At 43.3% G+C, this 25,900-nt stretch overlaps 1 protein-coding gene across 2 annotated transcripts; it reads right to left on the bottom strand.

Moving 5' to 3' along the window:
- Window positions 1-17,794: 17,794 nt before the first annotated feature.
- AP5M1 (adaptor-related protein complex 5, mu 1 subunit) lies at window positions 17,795-24,163 on the bottom strand. 2 transcript variants are annotated; one of them, XM_014946995.1, is made up of 7 exons: window positions 22,832-24,132; window positions 21,085-21,312; window positions 20,493-20,632; window positions 19,639-19,724; window positions 19,425-19,540; window positions 19,088-19,184; window positions 17,795-17,975 (listed from the first exon to the last, which is right to left on the bottom strand). In XM_014946995.1, exons 1-7 carry the CDS (start codon window positions 23,513-23,515, stop codon window positions 17,893-17,895), a joined length of 1,434 nt encoding a protein of 477 aa, XP_014802481.1. In that variant the 5' UTR covers window positions 23,516-24,132; the 3' UTR covers window positions 17,795-17,892. The 2 variants fall into 2 exon arrangements, with proteins under 2 accessions (XP_014802481.1, XP_014802482.1); XM_014946996.1 differs by lacking the exons at window positions 17,795-17,975; window positions 19,088-19,184 and having other exon boundaries at window positions 19,433-19,559; window positions 22,832-24,163.
- Between the last annotated feature and the right edge of the window lie 1,737 nt (window positions 24,164-25,900).

Here is a 25,900-nt window from a genome sequence, read left to right as displayed (position 1 = left end):
GTGTTAAATGCTCTTGGGAGTGACAAGAAGGCGTGTGGAGACAGCTTAAACCCCCTCTTTTAACACAGAGGAAAGAGTTACTGGTACATTTCCTCATTAGCTGGAGGAAAGGATGGATTCGCTGTGGGTAATTTTCTGGTGTCCAGCCCCTGCGATATCCCCGGAGGAGAAGAAAAAAGAAAGATCAGCTTTGGAAGCAGCAATGGGAAATAGAGGAAATATCTTGCTGGATTTGTACTGGCCAGTAGAGCAAAGGGACAACTTGAGCCCTGGCTTACAGCAGCCTCACCAAGACCTGTTTTGTTGCTTGGTTCTTCTTCGGGGTGGTTTGGTCAGTGCAGTTTAAGGGCTGCCATCCAGTATTTACCAAGGTTTATTGCACCATGCTACCTGAAATACCACTGGTGCAGCCTCACCAAGACCTGTTTTGTTGCTTGGTTCTTCTTCGGGGTGGTTTGGTCAGTGCAGTTTAAGGGCTGCCATCCAGTATTTACCAAGGTTTATTGCACCATGCTACCTGAAATACTGCTGTTCCCATGGATTTTTACGGCAAGAGAAAGACCATGGTGTCTTGAAAACCTGCCTGTAGCAAGTGTTAGCTATGCTGATTTTTAATGGTGACTCCTAAAGGTGCATTGCAAAGTCATAGATCAATTTTCATATCAAAAGTTCTGGAGGAAAATTCAAAACCGGCGCTAGCATGGACCCAGGCTCGCTCTCCACATTTTTCATTTCTGCTGTTGCCTCTGTGACAAGTTAATATTAGCTTGAGGATCACAGTCAGGAGCCAGATTGGCATCTGGCTGGGGAATTTGGCCTGGGATGTGGGTTGGCTTTATTTCCACACCCCATAAAATGTGAGAAGGGGAAAATCTGTTTTCGGACCTCACACAGGCTTGTGATGCTAGAGTATCCCAGTGCCGCTCAGCCTGTAACATAATTATCTTCATAAAGCCCCTCTATAGAGGGTGGAAAGACCTTCCTGGGCTCACTTACGGATCCATCCCCATGGGGGGACAACAGCCACCCCTGTACCACAGGTCTCCTGGCTGGTGGGGTCTTTGGTCTGGAAGCCATGTCCTGGAGAAGGAGCTGATATTAGTCCAGGCTTAGCACATGTTGACAGATCTATGAGGTCTTCTGCCTGCAGCTGCCTCCTGTCCAGCCTGTGCAGGTCTATTTGCAATAGAAGTCCTGCCCTATATCTCAGGAGGGTTTGTGGCACTTTCCCAGCACAAGCTTTTGAGCCTGTCCTTGCTGAGGGCTGAGCTCAGCTCGCTGGTCCTGTCATGGAAGGTGGTTGTAAGGGCAGGCCCTTTTGCTTGAGCTTGGCATGGTTCCCAAGCACAACTCAGTCCCTGGACATCTCGAGTCTTCTTCTGGGCCTCATGCCACGTGTGGGATCCTGGGCACAGGCTGGGGCCAGTTGCCCTTTCACTGCCAGTCCAAGCAGTGAGGTCTGCAGTGCCAGGCCCTTCCTCGCTGGGGCTGAGATAACCACCCTGAGATGGCTCTGCCTTGCCATTTTGGGGAGCAGCCATGGATTAAGACATGCTAATTCCCTTGTACAGCTTTGGATCATCCTCCCTCGAGCTACACTGAACCACAGTTTTTCTAGCTTGCTGCTCAGCAAAAGGGAAAGCAGAGTTTTGCAGCATTGTCATATCTTTTTGCCATGTCTACAAACACAAAAAGACTCTCCATCTCTCTCTTTCTCTTTCTTTCCCACTATAAGCTCTCTGCCTTCTTAAATGTCCATCATCGCTATAGATTTGCTATATTTTCAGTAACTCATTTCTGAGTTACTGAACAAAAAGAACTTGGCAGCCATTTATTTCTGTGACATTGGGAATGAGCTTCAGGATGGGACTTTCAAAGCCAGCAGAGAGGTTTGGAAGCACAAAAGGACGATAGCTCAACCCTATGGCTGATTGCGAATTACCTGATCAGATAGTATGTCTGAGAACACCTCCTGGATGACTTGTTACCAGAGTGAGACCTGCCCGAGTGCTGCTGCTCTTGAGCCTCGATTTTAATGGAAGAAAGAGGAAAACATGTAAAAGTGGTGGGAACCACATGCTACCCAAATTTGGCCCAGTCTGGCTGGTGAGGATGACCACATCCTAGCACAGCTGAGCACAGAACATGGGCAAGTGGAGGTCCAACCTGTGAAACCAGCTGGACTTGGCCAAACTGAGAGCTCCCCTTGCTCTGTGGGTGATGGTGTTGCCCTTCACCTGCTCCTCAGGGTTAATGCCTTGAATTTGGTTCCTTTAGAGTTGGCTGTTTTGCTTGACTCCTAGTACTACAGAACAGAGGGATGCGTTAACAGCACTTAGACAAGTACTAAGATCAAAAAATCTCAAATATCCACCTAAATATCTCATTCATTGATTAGGAAGATTGTGGCAGGATGGGAAGCTGGAGCAGGAGGGAGCTGGAGGAGAAAGATGATGGCTATGAGACCACATCGGTCTCCTCCAGAGAATCCTTTCCTTGCTTCCCATGAGTTAGAGGTGGTGGGGCTAAAAACTTCACTGCTCCGAGTGATTTGTGTAGTAATTTCAGAGCTGACAAGCACTACGTGGCAAATCTGAATTCCACTTTTAGCCCCGGTAAGAGATAAGGAGTAGTGATTATTATAATTACGATGTGGTTACTTTATTGGTTAAATTAACATTTCGTTGTTGGGGTTGCTGTGCAATATACAATATTATTTTACCTACTGTGCCTTCAAAGTCATCTTGTCACAGCAACAGCATGGCGGCATGGAAAAAGCCTTTTAACAAGTAGGTAAATACATGCCTTTGGGGAAGTCAGAGCGATAATTATGTCAGCTTCAATACATTTGACAGCAAAAAAAAAAAAGCTAAAAATAAGTCGAAACAAAAATGATAGAAAATATTGAATGCTTTAAAGTCACTGGAATTAAAAGGGTGCAAAGAATTTAATGCAGTGACCTTACTCTTTGGACCAGGTGCCAGTAGTCCAACTCTTGGCACTGTTTGGGTTGCTTTAGGCTTATGACAGTGTGTGAAGGGATCCTACACCCATTCTCCAGGGATAAATAAGGACTAATTGCTGATCTCACCTAAAATGGGTGGAACGGTTCCTTCCATAGGCGATCATGCTTTTGCAAAAGAAAACCAGTGGACAGCTTTGCTCTCCATCCTTCCCACTTTTAGCCCCGGTAAGAGATAAGGAGTAGTGATTATTATAATTACGATGTGGTTACTTTATTGGTTAAATTAACATTTCGTTGTTGGGGTTGCTGTGCAATATACAATATTATTTTACCTACTGTGCCTTCAAAGTCATCTTGTCACAGCAACAGCATGGCGGCATGGAAAAAGCCTTTTAACAAGTAGGTAAATACATGCCTTTGGGGAAGTCAGAGCGATAATTATGTCAGCTTCAATACATTTGACAGCAAAAAAAAAAAGGCTAAAAATAAGTTGAAACAAAAATGATAGAAAATATTGAATGCTTTAAAGTCACTGGAATTAAAAGGGTGCAAAGAATTTAATGCAGTGACCTTACTCTTTGGACCAGGTGCCAGTAGTCCAACTCTTGGCACTGTTTGGGTTGCTTTAGGCTTACGACAGTGTGTGGAGGGATCCTACACCCATTCTCCAGGGATAAATAAGGACTAATTGCTAATCTCAGCTAAAATGGGTGGAACAGTTCCTTCCATAGGCAATCATGCTTTTGCAAAAGAAAAGCAGTGGACAGCTTTCCTTTCCATCCTTTCTTAGTGCATGATGGTGCTCCAAGTTTCACAGCAGAATATGCTTTAGCTGGACACTGACAGGAGCACCTGTAGATTTTTGCATGAGCAAGTTGTTTAGGTTGTGCTTTTGTGAAACTTGCTGGTAGCGTTGTGCAAGACACACAGCAAAGATGGTCCTTGCTTTGGGGCTGCTCCATCTCCCAGGTACAAAAGGAGAACAGGGAACATTGGAGGGCAGTTGCAGAAAGGATGTTTTATGCCAGATCGGAGCCATCAGAAGGGAAACAAAGCAACACGTCCTTGTAGGCACACAAGTCCTGCAGCAGTAGCTTTGCTGGCCAGTGTGGTCTCATTGCAATCCAACCTGGTGCAGCTTTGGAGATCAAGATGAACCTTGGCCATCATCCCAGATCTTAGGGCTGGCTTACTTGGCATCAAACGTCCAGCAAAAGTTGGAGATGTTATGGCTTGTTCTAGTCTTTGCTGCCTCAGAAGAGCCAGAGAGAACACGCATATGTTTGCTGCAAGGTGCATCTCATTGGATTGCTTTGTGACTTACTGTCCTGCTGCTTCTGGAGTGTGGGGCAGGAGAGATGTTGTGGTCCATGGAGTGTCCCCCTTTAGGATCTACCCAAAAGATCACCCCAAAAATGTTCTTGTTCTTTGTGATTCTGTAGCTACAGCCCCTGCTTGGTACCACGACCTCATGCCAAAGCAGGCTGGACAAGTGTGGCTTCTTCTCTTGGGTAAGAAGAAGGCTGCTGGAGGCTCACAGCTTTCTGGACAAAACAGAGCCTGGGCATGCAAGTCACCAGCAGCCTTGCTGGCCAAGAGCACCCAAAGTACAAATCTGAACCTTGGGGTCTGTGCAGAGCCTGGGACTGGGGCCAGCACTCTCCCAACCCAAGCACCAGGGACTGGCTGCTGCCCTCTCTCCAGGCTTTCCTTCCACTCTGCCCCCAGATGTCAAGGAGAAGAGGAGGAAACCACAAAAAAACTGGAAAAAAACTTCCTGTGAACAAGTGCTCCCTTGGCTCTTGTCTGTGGGCCAGCAGGCATGAGCAGCAGGAGAGAGTCAAAGGATTTGGGGTTTAGCTTTCCCAAATAATTGACAAGGACAGAGCTGGATTTGAGGTTGTTCCTGTGGAAAACATCAGCACTAGACCCTCTCTCTGCTGTGTGTCCTGTCACATGAGAGCTGAGGAGGAGGGTGGCAGTGGATATTGCTCCTCTATGGCAGCAATCTCCAAGGTTTTTAGGTCAAACTCTTGGAGATGGTACCCCCAGCTTGGACATCTGAGGTCAGAGCCCTCCCCAGAAACTCAAGCCCTGGCGTGGGACCCGCTGTGGCAGAGCCAGCATTGCCACCAGAGAGAGGAACTGCCACGCTTAATTGCTGTAATTATTCTTCCAGTTGAAACCATTCACTTGGGCTCAAACTGGGCATGTTTCACTTTTCCCCATCATTTTATTCTACAGATGCATCAATGCTTTATTATCTGTAAAATAAAATCCGGGATGGAAGTCAGAAGAAGGATGCTTCATGATGTGCACATGATTTACTACTTGTCTCTGCTCCCCCCGGCTCGGCTTCCCCTCCCTCTCCTTCTCCACTGCCTATTTCAAGTCAAAAGGTTCAGTGGAAATTGCAGCTATGAACATGCAATTATTCTTTTTACAAGCTAACCAATATCCCATGCACAAGTGATCACTATATTCAATTACACAACCTCTTAAACAATATCCACACACTAGTTTGCATCTGCATAAAGCTTTGGTTGGACACTTTGAATGGATCCTTTGCTCTGTACCTGGGTTTCCGTGAAGGAAAGTAGCAGGACTTCTGCAGAAAGCACATGTCAAGTCAGTCATATGCATAAAATGACATTATTTTTGAGAGAACTTGAGTTGGAATCAGGAAAAAAAATCCCCCGTACTGTGCTTTTCCTAAAAAGAAGGATTCCTGGGGGAAGAAACTTTTTCCTGAGTATAATCTTCAAAACTTGAGTTTCCTTTCATTGGGCTGGGAGTGGGAAACGTGATTTATTTTTTTCCCTCACAGTAAAATGCTTGTTTCCACAAATCTTCCCTCAGGATGCTGCGGTCCACCCAGAGCAGTTGAAGATGAGACTAATCTACCTCCAACACTTCAATAAATAAAATGTAAATGTTTGTCATAATAATGCCTCCATTGTCAGCGCCAACCCGGGATTTTTCAACCTCTGACTCCCAGCAATGACGGGCTGAGTAGCAACAGCCGAGTGCTGAAAGAATTTTTCAACAGCAATTTGCTTGTTCCAATTTGCTTTTCAGGGCTGCTGATCAGGATTGCGGGCCAGCCTGTAAAAGGATCTCGTCCTATTAATTTGGCCCAGCCTCTCCTCTTGTTCTCCTCATATTTAGTTTCTCCGGGAGTTCCAGTGAGTAAGTTAATTGAATTAGAAGTGCCACCAGGAGCTTGCCTGAGGATCTACGGTTTCATGTAGGAAAGCAGCTCCCTTCGGCCGCAGAAACAGATACGTGCACCTGTTGAGAAGGTGAAGAAATGTCTCGAGATGACTTATTCCCCCGGTGATAGCCCCCGATTCTCTTCTCAAATTGGTGGGACAATAAAACTCCCTTCATCTGGCACCGGTTCTTCTCCAGCCTGTTCCTCGGACAAACCCGAATGAGACCGAGAAGCACAATCGATGCATCGGAGCCAGGATTGGGAGTGCAGCGATTGGAAAAGTGGGTTTGCAGGAATCGATTGATGTTCTTTCACGCTGCTGCTTCTCTCTGTGGCTTGAGGCCAAATGTGTCTGGTTTAGCCACGCGAAGTGTTATTTTTCCTACTTGCTTAGCCCGCAATCTCAGCTCACCCACTGGTATCAATAAATACGGCGACACCCAACTGGAGTCTGACCTTGTTTCTACTGGTTTTCAGTTAAGCTCAGGGTTAAGTCTGGCCACGCTTTTTCTGCCAGTAAGTAGATAAATGGAAATAAAATTATAATTCATTCTTGCTATTGCGTTTTTAATGAGGTTTAGGGTGAAAGGTGCATAACATTGAGCTCCTGAGTCTTACGGGTGTGACATCTCAAAACTGGAAGAAAACTTGGACAAGTCTTGCAAGTGGCAAAGTGATTTCATAGTAATTTGCAAATACAGTCTTGAGCCCATTTCAAAGCTTTGCACAGTTTGTCGTAGTCATCAGTGCTTTTTTTCCCAGCGTGAGGTACCTCTGCTCAGCTGGACCATCCCAGGGAGCTGCTGTGGCCTGGGATGAAGATGGGGTTGTTCTGGACTCAGAGAGGAGAGGAGCTGCTGGGCATTAAGCTGAGAATGAACCTAAACATTTGCAAAGGCCAAACTTTGGTAACAAAGTAATTTCTGCCCCTCTTCCAGCCCCAAAATTAAGCCAGGCTCTTAGGAAACATCCACCTAGAGAAGCAGTCAAGGAAAGGAAAAAAATACAAAGGGTGAAGAGCAGGATGGCCACATCCAAGGCAGTAGAGCAAAGGAGTCTGCGATGCTCACGTGTTATAAGGGTGCAGCAAACCGGTTGCACCAGTGACCTGCCAGATAACCCACCTGACATACACAAGCACCATAAATAAATGACAAGTAAGAAGCCATCCCTGTCTGCGAGGCTGGTTTTTTGCAGCTGGAGCGCTGGTTTGGTGTCACCACCGGGGGGCAGAAAAGGCCTTTGAAGAAGATCAGCTTTGCCCATGAGAAGTGGCAGCGTTGCTGGAAGTAAAGAAAGTTCTTCCTTTATGAATATATCCCTGCCCTTTATCGAAATTAGGAGGCTGTCCTATTGTACACTGCATTTAGCACAGTGCTCTGTGCAGTGGCTTAAGGGGTTTGTCCTCTAGAAACGCTGCCGAGGGTTGAAAAGAGAAAGGATCCGCTCACTGTTGGAGATGCCTTCTGTTTTGTGAACATACCCCTATTTCTTAAGAAATTAGGCAACAGATTACTACGCTTAATTAGGAAATAGCTTTTCATGTAATCAGAATAAGGTATCATCTTATACTATGTATTTGGTAAAAGTTTATTTTCACTCAATTTGGGAAAAACAGCCCACAAAACTGATAAAGACCACTCAAGTATTTTGTCTTGAGATATTTCTCATCTTATTTATTATATATGTATATATACATTGTATATACATGAACATAGACTCACACAACCAATGCAAAAAAAAGAATACCCCCTCACATTTTGCTTAAGGTGCAAAGGCATTTTCTGTATGATTTTCTATGATGACTCTCTGTGATTTTTTTTTTTGTACCTGATAAAAATATGACCCAATCTTCCCAAATAATTTAATGTAGTGGTTAGCTAAATCGAGTCATCAATTATCTATCACCAACGAGGCAGTAGAGGGACCAGCATGAGGCTTGTGGGGCTTTGCTTTGATTGCAAGTCACTGTGTCGTACTTGTTAAGCTATAACATTAGGCAGACAACAGTCTGGGCTTATTTTCAAAGCTTAATTTCTCTCCCTCACTGCCTTGTTACGCAGTTCATATAGTCAATATAGCAAATATAAAAAAATATTTTAAAATCCTCCCTTTTTATTTTCACTGAATCCTAAGTACACGTAACCTTATATTTACCCGAAAGACCCTAAAGCCTTACGGACTATCATGTTACTCCAGATTTTGGCATTTCTTGAAAGGGATTTCTTTCTTAAACCCACTACGCTGTAATGGCTCTTAAGAAGCTGTTACTGTCTCGAGTGCAAATCCTTCTTGGTTTGTGTATTATTGACCTGATCGAGTGTGATGGGGGCCTTCGATGAGCCTTTGGGGGGATTTTGCAGCTCTTGCAGGCGAGGAGTCCCGCAAGGATACGCTTCGGAGATTTTCATTGGAAATGGGAGTAAATGAGGAGGGGATGCGACAGGGGTGTGGGGACCCCAACACAGGCTACAGCCCCTTCACATGCAAGTACTCACCCTGCTGAGCAGCTTTTTTTTTAAAAAAAAAAAATCAAAGTATTTTACATAAAGGAATAAAAAAGCTAACAACGTATCTGAAGGAGGGTTTAAAGGTTGCCTGTGGAACATAGAAATGCCCAAATACAGCCCCGATTCTGCATAGACATATATACACAGTTTAGCTTTAGGAGGCTGATTTTAACAGATCCTACGGACAAGGAATTTGTTTAAGCAACTGCCTAATATCTCAGGGTGGGTAAAGTTCTAAAAGCCGAATAAAACAATTTTTTTTGCCCTCTCTCAGGCATATTTACCTACAAACACACACACTCCCTCCCTAAAATCAGAGAGTTTAGAGAAAAAATATCGATAGCCACTTTAACAACAACAAAAATATCCCCCAAATGATATTGTTCCGCCTTTCCACTGGCAATAAGAAAATACAGCTTTACGCCCAATCCCCTAATCAGCTTCTCAAGGGGCTGACCCAGCTAAGCCCCGGCTCAGGACCGCGCTCCCCGGGTGCCGTCTGGGTCGTCGCAGCGTTTTTGCAGTTTACACTTCTGCAAAATGATGTTGTAACTCAGCAAAAAGACAACATATTGGCCAATGAGTAAGCAAAGAAAAAAAAAAAAAAATATATATATATATTCCTTCAGATGTCAGGCAGCCAGAGATCAGTTGCCTGAGATTTTTTTTAATTTTAGCGAACGACTTTTGTACTCTGTCGTGATGCGTTTCCATTCATAAACAGGTTTTGGCACAAAATATTGCGCCACGCTGGAGAAGTAGAAAAGGGATTTTCAGCAAAAAGCCAGGTGAATCGCAAGGAATAATATTTTGAACTGATTAAAAAGCAGAAAGTGTTGTGCTTTATCTGCTTTTTCACCAGCCGAGATCTTTAACACGTGCCACGTGCTCGTCTGAAATAAAAGTGGCAGCTTTGTAAGAGCGAGGGAAAAACCGGCTGGAAGGCAAGGTCTGGGGTAGGGCACAGCAAAAATCACAGTGAGGGGGAACATGGTGGTTTTGAAGAGGATGCCTCCGCCGTTTGTCCCGTTCCGTCAGCACCAAACACCATTTGGTATTCAATTGACTTTCTAACTTAGGAGACAGGACTTTCCATCTTCAAATACTGAAAAGAGATTGCATTCTTGGCCCTTCGCTTTGAACGGTTGGGGAGAATAAACGCACACCCTGGTCGTGTTCTAGTGATCTCCCTAATCTCGGTTGCACTTTGTCAGGACGAGGTAACTGGTAGTTAAGTGAAATACCTTAGATCAAAGGGGGATTAATCGCCAACTGAATCCTTGCTGAATAAACCTGTCATTCAAGAAAATTATTTCCACTGAACTTAGCAGAGGATTGAAGGTATTTGCATAACAGGGACCAACGTACTTCAGCCAGGTTAAAAGGTTCAGAATTCAGGCAGTGTTTAGCTTTTTGGCTCCTTTTCCTTTCAGCGGCCCTGTACAATGGTTTTTAATCTGATAATACAGCTAACTATCTAAATGATGTCAGAACAGGAAAGTATTGCAAAGTTTGGCGGAGGGATGGATCAATTTCACTTTCAGTAACTCCTAAATCTGATTTGTTGGAATTTAAGATGTAATCCTTAAAAAAAAGTCCCTTTAAACCGGAGGGCTGTTTATTAACATCCTTTTTTTTTATTTGACCTTTGTCTTAGAAACACCGGGTCTCGCCGGCTGCCTTACCCGGGGCTCTTTGGGCTCTTTGGGCTCTTTTTGGACAGGTTTATAGCGGCGGCTGCCAGCGATGCCCAGGGATCGGTGTGCCCACCGCGCGGGGGGATCTGTGCAAACACACGCACACAAACAGATTTTCAAGCTTTTTTTTTTTCTTTTTTTTTCCTCCCCCCTCTTTTCCTTTTTTCTTTTTAAAGCCCGTCTTTCGGAGGTCACGCTGAACTCGCCTGTAAGCGAGAGGGAGATAATTAAATAACGGGACCCAACAGGCTGCCATCATTTTCTAGGATCAGCCCTCGGAAGAGATGGAAGAGCCGCCGCCTTGTTTGGGGTGGGTTTGTCGTGCGGTTGCGGTGATGGTTTTAAACCACACAAATTATCCCTGGTTTTTGTGGCAGTCGCTCTTGGCTGTGACTTTTCACGGAGAACGCATTTCTCGAAGAGAGAAGAAGGGCTCTTCCAGGGCTGTGAAGGCAACGGCTTTTTAATCTGCGCTCTAAAAATTGGGGAAAACAGTGAAAAAAATGTAGATGTCTGGAGAATTATGCCGTCTCCCTCCCCAGCCTTCCTGGGGTTCGTTTGGAAGCACCTCCACCTCTCCTACCTTTGGGGCGTATGGAGGGATGTCAAGCTACACGGAGGACGTCAGGTTTCATAATCAGATTTTGACAATAAATGGAATTTAGCCACTTCTGCATCTAGCCTGCGCCTGACACCATTCATTCTTTCGGGGGGTGCAGTTCATATTCACCGCAAACTCAAAGCATCTTTCAAGTTAAAAAAATCGCAAAGAATGGTTATCAAAGAAAATGAATAAAATCCATATTGAGATAATTTTTTAGAAAATGATTGAAGTTTTAACCCAAGAAAGGACTCTTAGAGTTTCTTATAGCTTAGAATAAGAACATGTCAATCACGATTAAGCTTCTGGAATTGGAATCCCTTTGAAATGCAGCTGTTTCTTCTTTAATTGTGGCAGCGGACTCAAAAGAAAAGAAAGGTCCAGCCTTAAAGATGAGTAAGGAATACAAAATAGCTCAGGATTAGTTGTGGAGTTCAAAGGTCGCTAATTACACTAAGGAGTTCCCAGACACAGGGAAAACATTAAACAGGTCACCTACCAAACGGGAAACAGACTTTGACTTCAAAAAAAAAAAAAAAGAAAAAAGAAGAAAAAAAAAAGATCCCGAAGAGATAGGTTTCTAGAGAAAATCAAAAGCGACCAGCTGATCTCATTGGGAAGAAAATGGGTTGGGTTTAGTTCTTTGCTCTTACGTGTCACTACAAATAGCATCAGGCTTTCAAAAAATTATCTAGAGCTCAACTAGGTTTCTAGGAGGCTCTGTGAAAGCAAGAAGGGGGAAAGGGGGCAGGCCCTTTGCCTTAAAATATCTGGTTTTTAGTTGCATTGTGGGTTGTGAGTCCCTGAAGGAAAAAAAAAACATGAGGGTTGAGACCTCCTCATCAGCATTTGGCTTGATTTGTTGAGGATGAGGCTTGATTTGTTGAGGATGAGGCATCTGTGCGAATTGGGCACATCTTGGATGGGAAGCCTTTTGGGAGAGCCCCACAGCCCCTTTGTGGGCAGTGAAGTTCAGTTTGGGGCACAGTGGGGCATCCCTCCCCCCTGGGAGAAGCACACCTCCTCTGTTTTCCAGCTTCTCTCTGGCCCCATTGACTTGGGATGGACTGGTGGGACTGTTGTCCTTCCAAACATCCCACACGTGCAGCAGGTCCTTTGGGATGGACTGGTGGGACTGTTGTCCTTCCGAACGTCCCACACATGTAGCAGCTCCTTATCATAGAATCACAGAATCAGAATAGTTTGGGTTGGAAGGGACCTTAAACTAGCGCCATGGGCAAGGACAACTTGGCACTAGCCCAGGTTCCTCAAAGCCCCATCCAACCTGGTCTTACGGGCAAGGACAACTTGGCACTAGCCCAGGTTACGCAAAGGCCCATCCAACCTGGCCTTATGGACAGCACTCAAGTTCCAAGGATGCTGGTTTCTTCTGAAAGCCTCTTGGAAACACACTGTTAGTTGTCCTGTCTCCTGGAAGGGCTGCAGTAAGCAATGAAGCTCTGGTCCTCTGAATGTGGGTGTGGGTGGAGAGAGCCAGTGGCTTTATTGCCAGTCAGCTCACAAGAGAGATAATTTTTAGGATAACATTTTTAGGAGAACAGAGCCTGTTTTCTTTCAGATCCTGTTCCCCTGCATGAATCATCATCTTATTCCTGCAAAAAATTCGTAGGTTGGTGCATCAAAGGGCAAAATGAGATTTGTGGAAATAATGAAGGAAAATTTTAGATAATTGAGGAGATCCACCTATCCAAGTGGTCTATGCTGGGCCTGTACAGGGTCCTACTTGTGCCTAAGGAATTTTTAGCTTTGATATCAGCGGGAGTCAGACAGAGAGTTAAAACCCTAATCTCTGTTCCCTGCACCTGAATAATTTGGGGTGGCAGGAAGGGAAGGGAGTTTAAGAACAACCCCAGGGTGCCCCTGTGGGCTTCCCCCTGACAGCTTTAGCAGCTCTTCCAAGGAAGTTTGCACTTCCCAAACTGGGATCCACAAAATTCTCATCTAACAGCTCCTTCGGGACTGAGGGATGGAGGGTTTCCTGCCATGGTGCTCTCAGGGTGGACACGGCTTCAGGTGGGCTTGGTTTCTCCACCCTAAAAGGTGCTGTTGGCAATACCTTGTATTTTGTCCGTACTGACTATTCGGTAAATTCTTGCTGCAGATACAGCGTGGTCTTGGTTCAGATCCCAGTCTGAGGAGCCAATGGACAATGGGACAGCAGAAGGCGATGTGGGAGACGGTGACAATAAAATAAAGCTTGGAGAACTCCAGGCATGGGAAAGAAGGGGAATAGGACCAAATTTCAGTATGTTCAGAAAGTTGCTAAGTGGGAACCTATGGGTGATAAGTCAAAGAGACAAGGCTGCCCAGGGGAGTCTCTTGTCCCTCTCCAGGAGGGAGACTCTTCTCTTTTGTCCTCTGAAGGATGAGAGAACAAGGTAGGAGTGAAGAAGACTGCAAAAGTAGTGAAGGACAAACATGAGCTTATTCACAACCTCTGTTATGGCTTAAAACCCAGGAGGGCTTGTACAAATAGGACAGAGTGTGGCAAATTTCTAGGCTAGCATGAATAAATAGAGGACAAGTGCCATTACGTGTTTAATGCCTTGCTGTTTCGATGTTTACTTGTTAACAAAAGGTCGAAGTAATGAACATTGGTAAAAGTGGGATAAAAATGCAGACGAGGGAAGGGCTAAATTATGTATAAAAAGTAGCTGCTTATAAATTAGCTGAAGTAACAGGATTTACCTCAAAGTACTTGAGGAACTGGGATATTCCACCTTGGAGCAGTCACCAAATACCTTGGGATGCTGGTGGGAGGAAAGGGCTTCTAGAAAACTAGAAAAGCACCACATTACTGAGTAGTGATAAGTAACAGATTTGACAACATGGATCACTGATGATGCTTTTGACTCTTGTCTCCCAATATGACTGGAAAGCTCAGGAGATATGGTTGAGGTGACTTTGGTGGGAGGGTGATCCTTGGGGGGCCTGGGAAGCTCTTCTCCAGCAGTGGTTACCAGTCAAGGGAAGGTGGGCTTCCTGGTCCCATCTCGCTTCTGGTGCAATTCAGGACTTAGAGTTGGAGAAATGCACCTAAGACACCTGAAGAGATCCCTCTCCTCACCATGGGACCTCGGTACAACCCTTTGGACACAACACTTTGAGGGAGAGGCAGGCTCCACCACAGGTAGCAAGGGCATGGGGGTGAAGAACAAGCGCCATGTTGGTGAGAAGCTCAGGAGCTCTCCATAGCTTCAGAGTTTGGACACTTTTCCTAGAAACAGGGGCCACGTGGATTGGTGAGAATCGCACCAGGGCCAGGTTCTCCTGCAGTTTTGCTTCTTGTGCATTCAATGGTTTCACGGGTCCTTCTGGCCACAGCAAGGCACACCCAAGTCACATACTAGCTCTTTTTGACACTCCTTGGCTCCCTTTTCCTCTCACCCTGTATTGACAGCATCTGTTCTCAGATCCACACCTTTGCCCCTTGCTTGTGCTGGAACATCGACTTTTATTTTTTTTAGGTTTTTTTTTTTCCCCTTGAGACATTCAGACCCTCAAAGTTTGAACGAGGGCTTCAGCACCTTCTGTAATTACTGCTTCTCAGCCGTCACACCTTCTGCGACCTTCATCAGTGCAAATTCCCCGTTTCCTTCCACACCTTCCTCAGAGTGTTAAACACCACAGCTGGGATCCAAAACATGTTTGATGACAGCTCCCCATCGCTGCTGCATTTGGAAATGTCAGCCAGTTCTCACCGTTTAACGGGTTATACATGGACTTTGGATTATTTTCATTTCTTAGAGGTCCATTACATCAATTCTTTTTGCCAGCTAAATGTGCAGTGTCGTTTGAAAAGTTTGACAGTATGTATTTGCTTTAAAATCATGTTAATTGGCACTAGTTACGCTACCCCAAAATTTTAAAGAAATGAAGCAAGTTCCTTTTATTAATGAAGTGATTTCTGTTTTAACTTCTTATTTATACCCATTATTTTGCTTGGGAAAAATGTCAGCTTGACAAGCCAGTATTTAAGTCCTTCTGGTTATTCTTGTCAAGGGTTTGCATGGTAGTTTTCTTCTAACCCTCTGAAATGCAATACTAAGTCTGGAGAACTCTTTGGCCACCTCTTTTGAAAGTCTTCATGCACAGCTATCTGCACAGATCTCATATAGTTGGTATTTGTGACAAAATTATAAATATAAGCCCTTCAAGCTGCAAGGATTCCTGTAGAAAAAATAGCACTCTGTAGCAAAAGAGAATTTTCATTGGTATTTGTGACAAAATTATAAATATAAGCTGCAAGGATTCCTGTAGAAGAAATAGCACTCTGTAGAAAAAGAGAATTTTCATTTTTTCCCCTTTAACACAAAGTATTTTTAAAGAAACTGTTGTATTAAACACTTGATGGGTTTTTTTAAGAGCTAAAGGAATACCACTGAGTTTTTAAAGAAACTGTTGTATTAAACACTTGTTTTTTTTTAAAGAGCTAAAGGAATACCACTGACACAGGGCTTAACCGTCTTTAGAGCCCACCAGAACTACTGTGAGATACCACCTCTGCCATGGAGTCCTCAATCTCACGTGATCTCTTAACCATATCTTCCTGATTCAGATTTAAAAGTGGTTTTTTCCCCTCTTAAAACAGAAAAAAATAGTCAGAGCATGTAGAGAAACAGGAAAATTGTCTGGGGAACTACCAGGGAACACACGGAGATGCACAGAAGGGTTTAGTCATTTCTAACTCCTCGAACTCTGGTTTCTAGTGTCATTTCCCATGTCCCCATTTACTGGCCAGCTCTGGAGGCACCTAAAAGCTCTACATACACCACAAGTTTCTCTCCATGCCTTGTGTTCTGCATGTCATGCTGGAAGAACCTCAGTCATGATAGACCGGAGCCACCAACAATCTAGTTTATAAGCTTACTAAGTTTGCTATTAAGCTCACTTTACTAGGTTACTAATATTTATGAAGAACCCATGAAAACGGGCCCTTCCCCTTCCCAAAAGGCAAGTGTAGCCACCAGGCCAGGAGAAAGGCTTCATCTGACTCTTTCTCCACCAGCATTACTACAGAGCTGTCCCTGAGCAGGGGCAGAGCAGTAAAATCCAGAGATTTATGGAGCACACCCTTATAATAAATCAAAACAGGTGATGGCTTGCACCAAGTTGTAGAAAACTGCTCAGGGCAAGAAGAGACACATCACCCACCCCCTCCCTCCATCCAAACTGGTGTTGAGAGGTGGGCATAAAGTCATCTAAAGCAGCAGCTCCCTCCCATTCCCGAGAACTGCAGCTCTCCTGACTTCGAGAGAGAGACAGACACAGGGACAAGAGGAGAACAAAAAAGGACCTGATTTGGGGAGGCCCCCCAGCTATTAAGTCCAAAGGGATTCTCTTCTCATGTGCTGTGGATTTTGACAGTCCATAGCATTTCGTGGGGACACACTGCGAAGAGGAAAAGCCACCCTCCCAGAATGCTGCTGTGTGGAACAGAGATCTCCCAGCTTTCTTGGGGGTAGGTGGAAACCAAACACCACACACCAAAATCCCACGGCGAGTGCTCAGCACACAGAACACGAGCTAAACCCTTCCAACAGAGAGAAGCCCCCCCTCTCCCCACTCACACTGGGACATCCAGGCGCGCAGAGGACTGTATAGCTGGGTTCTGGGCAAAATCATTAATTCACCTTTTTCCTGCTAATCAAAAGGGACACATCACCTCTCTGAAACGAGTCATAGCCCAGCTCTGTTTTTGGAGTTTGCGTGGCAGTTTCAGCTGAACGGCTCGTTTCACATGAATTAATCCACCCTTTAGAACATCTAACCAACCGATTAGATTACTATCTCAATCTAAGGATTTTTTAAATTATAGCTTAAAACTTTTCTCCTTAAATAATCACTAATCTTATTTATCACACAGGGTACAGTTAAACACGAGGTACGGCAGGAGCAGCCGGCACGCTCGGTTATTAGGCAGCATTCTTCTCTTCTTTTGTGCTGCTCTCCAGGTTCTCTCACTTTTTCACCAGCCTTTCAGAATTTGCTCATTTCCCAATAACTCTTAAAAGTTCATTTCCTGTGTTCCTGCAGATAACAATTTTCTTCTCAAAATTAGAGGTCTGCCTTGGTAAACTGAGTCCTTTTCTTTTCTGTCTGTTTTTTTTTTTTCCAGGGAAAACAGTTCAGTGATGGTTTTTGGAACCTCCAGCAAACTCAGCTGGTTTTGCCCACTCAGGGCTCATCTTGTGATTTGAAAAAGCAGGTTCCCAGCTCTGGGTCCTCACTAACGCTAGTTCTCAAAGCAAGGCAGTTCACAGGCAGAAGTTCATGCGTGGAAGGGAACTCACCACTTCTGCTGACAGGGACAATACAGACCCCTGTATCGTCGCCACTTTCAGAAGCGCCGCTCCCGCCATACTCCCTCTCCTAAAATTCTTGTAAATTACTGACTCGGATGTATTCTGTACACATCTCATGAAAAGAACAGAACTCCTGCTTTTAACTGTCCTGTTAACCTGGGGTCTAATCAGATTCCACTGGTAAGACACTGAAAGCTTTCACCTTCCATCAGCTCTTCAGTTTACAAAACCAGTGAAGTAACTTCCTCCCGGAAGACGTGCCCAGTCACACCAGTCTGTATCTGTATCACTAGGTACTAATTTTGTACCAGCTAATATTAAAAGGGAAAGTAAAAATGGCCACAGCAAGTACATTTCAAATTGACTTCTCTAAGCTGCTATCCAGGACTAAACAATTTAGAACCAACTTATGTTTTTAAGAGAAGTGACTTCTTTTGGTTTTCCTCAACATAAATTTTTAAGCAAACATACGAAGTACAAGTGCTGGAAAATATTTATTTTCACTGTATTTCACATTATATTCACATACTCTCATCAGTTGTCTGTTTTGTTTAAATACAAAAATCATTCACAAGGAAATTAGTCTAATAAGGTTTTGTACACCATAGGTGCTGGCGCTTTGGAATTCCAGATGTAGTAATCAGAAGAAATCAGTTCCCCAGCTAAAAAAAAACAAAACAAGCAATAAAAATAAGCATTAGAGGGTGCCTTACAATCACACATTCCTTCATCCAGGTGAAGAGACTACTAATCCATCCTTACTAGTTTACAGAAAAGGTATAATGGCCTCTTTAAACTGTAAGACTCTTATTATTATTTGAAAATAGTTTCTGATAATGAGACATTTAAAGTCTCAGCTTCAATTACCTTTACTAATGTATCAGTCATGAGCTTAAAATTCAAACAGAGTTTAAGTCAAAAAGCAAGTGGATGGCTTGGATTTTGTTCAATGAATATAAATTGCATACTCGATATAAAACATACAGTATGGAAATGTTGCCTTTTTTTTTGTATTACAATTTAGGACTGAATGTGACCTGTCGCAAAATGAACTGTGTAGATCACAGTTCTCAAAAGGCATTCATAGCCTTCTGCTGACATGACTGACAGAAGGTGCAACAGATAAACAGCAACAAATAAAAACGCCTCCATTAGACAATACTGCTCAAATTTAATGAGTGCCTACTCTGTTCCCAATTAGTCTGGTTTTGGTGCAAACTTGGAAGTAGTCACGTATTAACTCAAGAATAAGCAGATTTGGTTTCTGCTCCACAGATTCAACATAGTACCACGTCCCCCAAGAGCTGCTGGTGTGATGATGCTGACAGCAACGTTCACACCTTGCACGCAGGAGCTGAGTTCTGTACCTGGGTAACTCCAATCCACATATCACATCCATGACAAAAGTGTCCTAAACAAGAGGCCACACTATGGGGAGGCATTCCCTGCTCCCCCCTGCCAATAAAAGTTCTGCCATTATGTAAAACATCACAGGGCAAAGAGGAGAGAGTCCAAGAGAGAGCCTGAGTTTGTAACCGAGTGATAAGAGCTTTCATCTGAATGAGAAAGCCATTCAGAGATGCCAGTCTCTATTCCAGAGACACATTAAGCATCACAAGAAAAAAATATAAAGCAGAAAAAATTTCTAGGATGTCCCAAAGAAACCAGGAAAAAGCTCTGCCCAACTTCAGCCTCCTAATTTTAGTCACTGACATCCAGTTCATAACTTCAACGTGCAGTTTCAGTTAAACGAATGACATTTTTGGCAACTCACATGCAGTAATTTTTGGTTTTCCTGGTGCAAAGATCTGAATAGAATGCTGGTCTACGTAACATCCAGTAAGTGTGAAGTCTGGGATCCTAAAATACAGCTAGAAAAAGAGAGTGAAAACACGTTCAGATGCATATTGTCATGTTTGCTGTGCAAATACAGGCAATGGGTGTTACACGCTCTTGGTGCGCAAGCGTACTCCAAAACGACAGGATGTCAAATCCCGTAAGCAAGAAAACAGACAAGTCCACGCTGAGAACAAAGAGGCTAACAATTATTTGAAAGCAACGTATTTTCCTAGCCAATTTGAGATAATCTTTTCACAGAGCCTGCAACTTACTTTCACATAAGCAGTGTTCCCCGTGCAAACGTAATCCGTTGGGTGCTCTTTGCCTGCAGCGCCAAAAGACACGGTTCCAGTCAGAGAAACTTCCAAAGATTTAGGGAACTTCTGTCCTAAAGCCAGAAACAGCATCTGTAAGAAGCTATACAGCTGTGCCTTCGCCATACAAAGCTGACTGGAGGAGGAAGAAGCACGGGGGTGTTCTGCTTACCAATGACCCAAACCAGTAGGCTCTTCTCTCGTGACAAATCCAGTTGGCCATAACTAACTTTGCACTCTAATTGAGCGATTGGGCCCCTATGGGAGGACAGAGGAGAAATAAAACCATGGGAATTAGTATTCTTCAGTATTTGTTAACACCCATTTTTGTTAAAGAAAGCAACAAAATGCTGAAAGGCATTATTTATGTGCATACAGAAAAATCACACCTAGCTGAGTGCGCCGCTAATTTATGAAAAGAAATTACAGAGCAGGAGGCAATCACCATGGTCTCAACCTAGTAATCAGAAAAGAACTGTTGATATTTTACCGTCTTCAGTTCACCGATATGGTTTTACTAACACTATCATCAGCATCAGCAACTTTGTATCATTTCATCTTTAAATTTTCATGATAATTACGTGACAGCGTAGACATGGAAATTGTCAGAGAGGATTAAATGAAAGCTATCGTTTTAATTTTAAATAACTATATTTTTGATAAGCTGATCTGTAGCTAGGATTAGCAGTCTTAAGGAACAGGTAACCCTGGGTTGGAAGTGATCTGGAGACTTAATCCACCTGGAGGATTGTGGCAGGGTCTCACATTAAAAAAAACCAAACCAACCCACAATGGAACTGGATGCATGACAGAAGTATTCAGAGCATCACCAAGTATTTTGGTACAATTCTCTGTTCTGGAAATGACAAGAATTCCAAGGGGACTTCCCAACATTTGCAAGGTCTGTGCGTGTCTGCTGGTAGTACCTTGATGGAGCATAATCTGTTATATTGACTCCTGACAGGTCAATTTCAGGAAGATCACAGAGAAATGGAAGAAATTTATTTAGGATTTCTTTATTCTTACCTGTTGAAAAAAGGTATACGAGCTTCACAGTACTCAAAGGAATTCTTTATGCTTTCATGAAGCTTTAAATTAACTGTTATTTTAAACTGTGATCCCTCTTCGATGAGTTGATAACACCCCAAAATTGGTGGAACAGGAACCTGGAAAAAACTATATTCATTCTCAAGATAAATAAACACCATCATCACAAGGCCAGTTATATACCGTTTTAATTGCTAAAGTATTTTTAAAATAACAAACATGTTAATTGCTGACTGGTTTTGAGCAGTATACGCCAAACTCTTCAGGCTGCTTGGGTTACTGAGATTTGTGGCACATGCACTTGACATCTCAGTCTGGATTAATGTCGTCTAATTTAGGCATCTAAGGGGTTCATTTAAAGTAAGAGCAGCCACACAAAGCAGTCAAGGGTACTGGCACCTCCTGAACATGACTTGGATGACTCAAGTCCTGAAGTGCCTTCCAGACAGTTTATTATATAAAAGGCATTTTACCCGCCTGAATTGGACTGAAATTCATTCAGACACGTTCAAAAGCACAGCTATTTTTATTCCTGTTCGAAGAAAATAACAAAGGTCAGGAATGTTATTACCTGGGAAGTGTAGTAGCACAAGTTGAATGAATCCGAAGGAGGAACAAAAGGGAATTTGTAAGGTCCACTGTAGACAGAGTCATCCAGCGGCTCGGCACTGCTGGACATCAGCATGGCAGGGTCAACAGAAGTCACACAGTGATGGACCACGATGTCTTGGAGCGGAGGACCATTCATCGGGAGATTCAAAGTGAGGGTCACGTTCGGTGCAGATCCCTCTATGTCACACTTGGGGGAAAAAAAACATGAAGTCCAGAAGTTAGTCTAAAATATCTCCCTCAAGTCAGAGTTAGGTGTTCAAAAATCAAACGCAAGGATTAAAAAGAATCACATTAAAAACTTTCAGCTGGCTTCAAACATTAGTACTGACACATATTTTCAAAACAAAGTCCCTTTCCCATTTCTGTAGCCTTTCCCACAACAGGGCTAGAGATGCAGTCTGAGCTAAATGTCTCTGAATTGACACACACTCCTTAGCAAGAAAACAGCAGACGAGCAAGCCAAGGGCTTACTGTATGGCTACATCATTACAAATGTTACATAAACACACTTGGTGACAGTCTAATTAATTCAGTTACTTTTACAACATCCGCTTAATGGATTCAGGCATGCTATTAATGGCCATCGTGGTCCCATGTCAGCTTTCTCACAGCAACCACGTGCAGCACATCCATTGCCTGGTCCCTCTGCGTGCCAGCTCGGCAGTGCATGATTCCACCAGGGCTTTCTTCTTAGGCAAGGCCATCGGCTCCCCAAAATGACCTAGAAACTTGTCCCTCCGAGAGCAGGAAGCTGCTCACCCACACAATCCCTGCCAGCATGGCTGGTGGGAAATGACCCAGTCTTTTGAAGCGCAGTACTTAGGTTGGCTTCCTTTAGAGATGAGTATCCCACCTCTTGCAAATAATTAAATTACCATGATCCACTTCATTAGAAGATCTTTCTCCTCTTAAAACACTGGCAGTCATAAATACAGTCTACTGTGATAATATTGTGTGCTTCCTAAGCATAATTCAGAACAAAGACTATTAAATATATCAGTTATAGAAAACACAAATTTTAATGTATTCCATCATTACTATTGATTTAGTCAATATTCCCCAATTTTTAGTACTAAACCATGAAAACCATTGCCGCACACACAAAACATTCAAAATAGTTAAACAACCAGTTTCTTTCACCAGATTCTGTCTCAATGGTTCCTATGTCAGCCAAACAAACAGCATTTGTGGATTCAAAACGTTGCTGTAACAGAATAAATTAGCAAAGAAGATTGAGCTTTCACTTGGTAGGAAAATTAATTAAAAATGCTCACGTAAAGCCACTTGTGGAAGACTCATTCAGAAATTCCGTTTCTAATCATTATTTAACATGTTGCTTATAAGATAGTTGGAAATAAACCTGGCCTCAGCACTACAATTTCTTAGTCTCTGCATGAAATGCTTTCTCCCTATTTCATTTAAAGTAAGAAAATTTTGGAAAAATACATGCAATGTAGCTACTGCAGGAAACTTAAATCCCATAAATAGTTACTGAAAAAATCCATGAAGCATGCAGGAAAAAAACCAGAAAGATCCAAATAAAAACCAGTGCTATCACATCAGCCTGATACACAATAGTTACACTTTGAAATATTACAGGACTAGAAATTCACTGATCACATACCAAAGTAAAACAATATATTTACTTTCCCAGTGTGCTTCCATGAAAACCATTTTGGCCGGACTTGCAGATATAAGGCTCTCACCTTGCAATTTACAGCTCCATAAACCTGCCACGTGTCCACAACGTCTCTTTTGTCATACTGCATACATTTGACTTTTTCAGTGATACAGACATTAACCTGAGGTTTGCCTTTGTACGTGTTGGATCTCCAAGCCGGTTGATTCTCATCTGTAGGCATCTCCTGAATGTCATCAAAGGAGCTGTTCAAGCTGCGGATGTTTGTGTTCAAGGGGGTGCCAAGCGGGCAGGCCTGTATAAGCAAATTTCGAAGCTGGCTGATTTTTGTACTCATCTCAGCTTCATTTTTCCGACTTGGAGAGATGTAGTCCACAATGCCTAACAAGAGAGCCAGCCCTTGAGAGAGCCCACTAATGCTCAGGAGGGGTGGCCGTGGCTCCAAGGTCTCCTCAACGAGTGGAAGACAGGCGTATATCAGACCGCTCTTCCGAAAAGCAAGCACGGGCCAGAGATCCCCTCCCTCGGTGCGAACTGAGTAAACGGATGAATGATTGATTCGGGTACAAGTGTCTCGATGCTCCACAAAAATATGGTCGTCCACCAGCCTCAGTTCAAAGAGCAAGGCTTTCAGAAAAGCGCTGTCGGATGGCACAGGCACGTGCGTTGACCCGTTGAAGGTCTCGGCGCGTATTTCAACCGTAGGGTAACGTCTGCGGGATGGAAATAACAGCATGTTAGTGCTACTCATCTTTTCCCACCCAAAATGTCACACCAACAGAGTTCCTAGGAGCAGAACCACGCAACCTCTTTTCTGGCTGTCAGAGAAGGCAAAAGCATTGTGAAAATCTTCAGAATATTGATATAATCAAGGATGGGTTTCTCTTAGGTATTCAAAGGCCTCTTGGTCCTAAAAGTAACCTTGTGTATGTGGAAGTGTTTCTATCAGTGTCCCGAATCTAAATCACTGTCAATAAAGTATTTCCCGAGTAATTAGGATTCATTCCAGCAGGCAGATTTTTGCTGGAAACTTTGAGCAAATACATTCACTCCCTTTTTTTTAATAAAATGTGAATCTGTCCCTCTACCCTTGCTGTTGCACAAAGGCACAGGGTGTCTAAACAACACTACAAACCCAAGTGTGACTCACACCACCGCAGTGAAACTTCAACGGCAAAATACTCTGAAGAGGTGAGATCACACCGAAGACAAATTTTCAGACATTTAAGGAAACTGATGTCCCACGTAATCAAATTCAACTGCAACAGCTTTTTGCCTAGATACAGTAGGCTACTGCTACAGCTTTGCTACTCTGCTAAATACTATATTTACAAGACAGTATAATAGAAGTTGTTTATACTCAAGTTCTTCATTGCTGTTCTAAGCTCACACAATGGATCTCCAGCAGTTGCTTTAACTGATTAACAAGATTAACTAAAAATCTTTACAATATTTTAAATACAAAAAGACTTCACTGTACATAAGCCCAGTTTTTCCAGCAAGAGCTGCATGGTTTTTTGGGAGAGTAAAATGGATTCCACACTCAAAGTTTTCCAGCAAGAGCTGCATGGTTTTTTGGGGGGAGTAAAATGGATTCCACACTCCAACTCCAATGTATGTGACTCGAAGCTGTTATGACTGCTTTCTAACTTCATTTTTTTACTTTTGAGTAATTAAGATGTAATCATGTTATGGAGACACAAGGTTTTGTATATTTTGAAAGTCCTAGGTTGCACCAACATATGTATTCCATTTCAAATCTCCTAGAGATAACATTTGAGAAAAATCAGCCGTTTGATTCCACGTCTGGGATTTTTTCTTTTGAAGTAGTATTACTTTTTAAAGGGAAGAGGGATGAATTTCTTCTCAAGTTAACCTAAGTCTATGAAGAGGAACTGAAGAGTTGTCATTTAATAAATAGCCGAGAAAAGAAAAGTTATTACTTCCACTAATGCATTGGGTTTCATCCTTTTTTTGGAACTGCAGATTCCTCTGAGCCCCTCTTACTTTAAGTTTGATAACGGGCTAGCTTTTCCACATTCTCTTCTGTGGATTCCCTTAGTAGTTATCCACAGAGCCTCAAAATGCGTATCACAGGTTACACCCCAGGCAATTAGTGAAATCACTTTATGAATCACCTTGTAGGAGGAGATCAGTTCTCAGGCCGCATGTTCATTTGCACTCAGAGCCACACTTGCACACAAACACGGGAGAAAGAATGCAGAGATGTAGAAATGCCTTCATTTATTCTCCTTTTTATATCATCTTTTTCAGGACACATTGACAGCCTGTTTCTTAAATTGCCATGGAACTTGTAATCCCAGCAATGTGGTACTTTGTTTTATCTATGCCCTCCATATGTAGCGCTCCCCTTCTGCTCCTGAACACTCGCACGGTTCTTATCCTGTTGCCTTTAAGTCCCACCTACACCATCTTTTCTTAACTGAGTAGCAGAGTCTCTTGCTGGAGGCAGCTACACTTCCTCAGGCTTAGTTTCAGTGACTGTTTTTTTGTTTGATTCTTAAATCAGGCATCTAGGGCTTTTTCCTTTTTTTTTTTCTTCCCCAGTAAGGAAAAAGCAAGCCTAGGCAGAGAGAAGCCAGAGCTCTGAGATCCGTAAACAGGATACAGATGACAGTGAAACGCCTCCCTGCATTGTGTAGTCTCACATCTACGTTGAAGAGCAAAAAAAAGAAAGTGGTTTTGCAGCTCAAAAATTTAGGAGGACTTCCAGAGAAAGGTTGTTGATAAAAAGGCTATATGTGTAACCTTGCTGAACATCTCATATTTTGGGTTGACGCTTCCCAAACAAAGGAAGAGGAGATATTTCAGTGTAGTTTTTTCTTACTTATGTCCCAATCTGTCTGCTCTCTTTGCTGAAGCTGTCCCTGCACCACAGCAATCTTCTCCTCTTCCCACTGAATCTTCCCAGCTTCAGCCGAGTCATTAGATGATTAGTTAGCCCTTCAGATCTCAGTTTTTCAGTATTGCCTTCTAGAAAGTGATGAAAACTTAAAAAGATGAAAGTTTGCAGTGTTGAATTGACCTTTGGTGATGCAAGAGAGGGACCATACTTGTTGCCCGAATTAAGTTATGATCAGCTCAAAAAAAAGTGGAATGCTTTGATGTCCCAGAT

This window comes from Calidris pugnax, unplaced genomic scaffold (assembly GCF_001431845.1).
Source record: "Calidris pugnax isolate Ruff unplaced genomic scaffold, ASM143184v1 scaffold127, whole genome shotgun sequence".
Taxonomy (NCBI): Eukaryota; Metazoa; Chordata; class Aves; order Charadriiformes; family Scolopacidae; genus Calidris; species Calidris pugnax.
This window is presented reverse-complemented; position numbering and strand designations above follow the sequence as displayed.